A 1614-nucleotide genomic window follows, 5' to 3' on the forward strand; every position below is an offset into this window, starting at 1 on the left:
CACCCAATCAACACCCCTCCCCCCCAAAGAACCCTCAACTTTGATCGATGCGACTGCCAAAGGTATTAATGAATGGCTAAAGTAAATGTTTCTTTGACAAAAGTGACAACCAAAAATATTCCAAATTCTACATCCGAGAAACTTAAAAAAACAAAATAGAATGAGATCTGTAAAGTCTTCCGTTGAGAGATCGATTACTTGGCTGGAACAAATCCATACAACCAAATCCCTTTGTCTTAAAGTCGTGTGGAGTCTGTCGGAGACGAAGGCAATCAGGGTATGTAACAACAAGAATATTGTTCTCAATGCTGCCGGGAACGCATCTTTTGTTAATGATTCCTTTGTCTAGAACATCAGCAGTTTTGTCTTGCTATTTTGATGCGTCTACAAGCATGCTCAGTAGCCGTAAAGCCACTGGATCTGTCAGATTTTACACTCATTCATACCCCCCCCGCCCTCACACACACACACAAACACACACACACACGCACACACAAACACACCCGCGCGCGCGCGCATACACATACGCACAACCATCTTGTTTCACACAAAACTTAAGATTATTTGGGTGAGTGCTAATATCTCATATTGGTAACGGGGAAACGTTGCTTTTTTATATTCGTTACTCATTATTACTGCAATTTTCCTCTTGGCACGTCTGGCATAACAATGGCATTTATGCAGATTTTGAACAATTCTGAAATACATGTACTACAAATGGTATATTGCTCGGCAAAAATATACTAAATTCCATTTTGAAACCAAACAAACATCTCGAAATACGATTTCCGGAAACGTAGGTTTTAACTAGATCTATATCCAGTTCCAAATCAACATGAACCAATACAAATTTTGCTCCCTATTTTTTCGTTCACCTGCATGTTTCCTTTTCAACAAAGACCGATCACCGAATACAATCTAGATAGATAGGATAATAATTAATTGTATCCACAACGTTTTATTTTCTCAAGTCTCAACTCATGTCTCTCGGTAGCTGATTAGACTGTTATTGTTCATTTTATTACGTATTTGTTATATATTTCTTTTACCTGTTTGTTCCATTTAAGGGCGTACATCTTATCAGAGAAACCAGACAGATTCTCCATTTATCAGTGCCTAATTTAATGTAATCTTTGATATCCGATAGCACATTTAAGTACAGAACATAGATAAATTCCTTGCATCCACTGCCGTCACAAACGTCTTATGGCTCTACTGGCGTCATGAGCCACCCACATCATTATAGCAAGACCTACAAAGGAAGCCAATACAGCACAGACACTATCGACTGTTGTGACTACTTTGCTCCTATTTCCTCTCCCACATTACCTTGAGAATGAAATGTTGCACAATAACAGAATAGGTTTCCTGTGTCGACTCACCTCTCGTTGTCGTAGATCAACCTTAGGACACCATACACTGATGTGTAGCCCAGAGGAGCGCCTGTGGAAGAAGTGTGTTGTCCTTTTAGTCATTTCTGCTGGTTTTTTTTTACAATACCACAACACTCATGCATAATAGTCATTCGCAAAAAACACACACGCACACACACTCACGCGCGCGCGCAAACACACACTCGCAAAACAAAGACTGAGAGAGAGAGAGAGAGAGAGC

At 40.0% G+C, this 1614-nt stretch overlaps 1 protein-coding gene across 1 annotated transcript in view; it reads right to left on the bottom strand.

The window, feature by feature from the left end:
• The window catches only part of LOC101848792 (calcitonin gene-related peptide type 1 receptor), a gene marked incomplete in the record, with an annotated part of 142574 nt that overhangs the window by 23405 nt on the left and 117555 nt on the right, over positions 1 to 1614 (bottom strand). Inside the window, 1 exon segment of the mRNA XM_005089782.3 lies at positions 1383 to 1443. Coding sequence (XP_005089839.2) covers positions 1383 to 1443 — 61 coding nt within the window.

Source organism: Aplysia californica, unplaced genomic scaffold, assembly GCF_000002075.1.
Source record: "Aplysia californica isolate F4 #8 unplaced genomic scaffold, AplCal3.0 scaffold00009, whole genome shotgun sequence".
NCBI classification, from domain to species: domain Eukaryota; kingdom Metazoa; phylum Mollusca; class Gastropoda; order Aplysiida; family Aplysiidae; genus Aplysia; species Aplysia californica.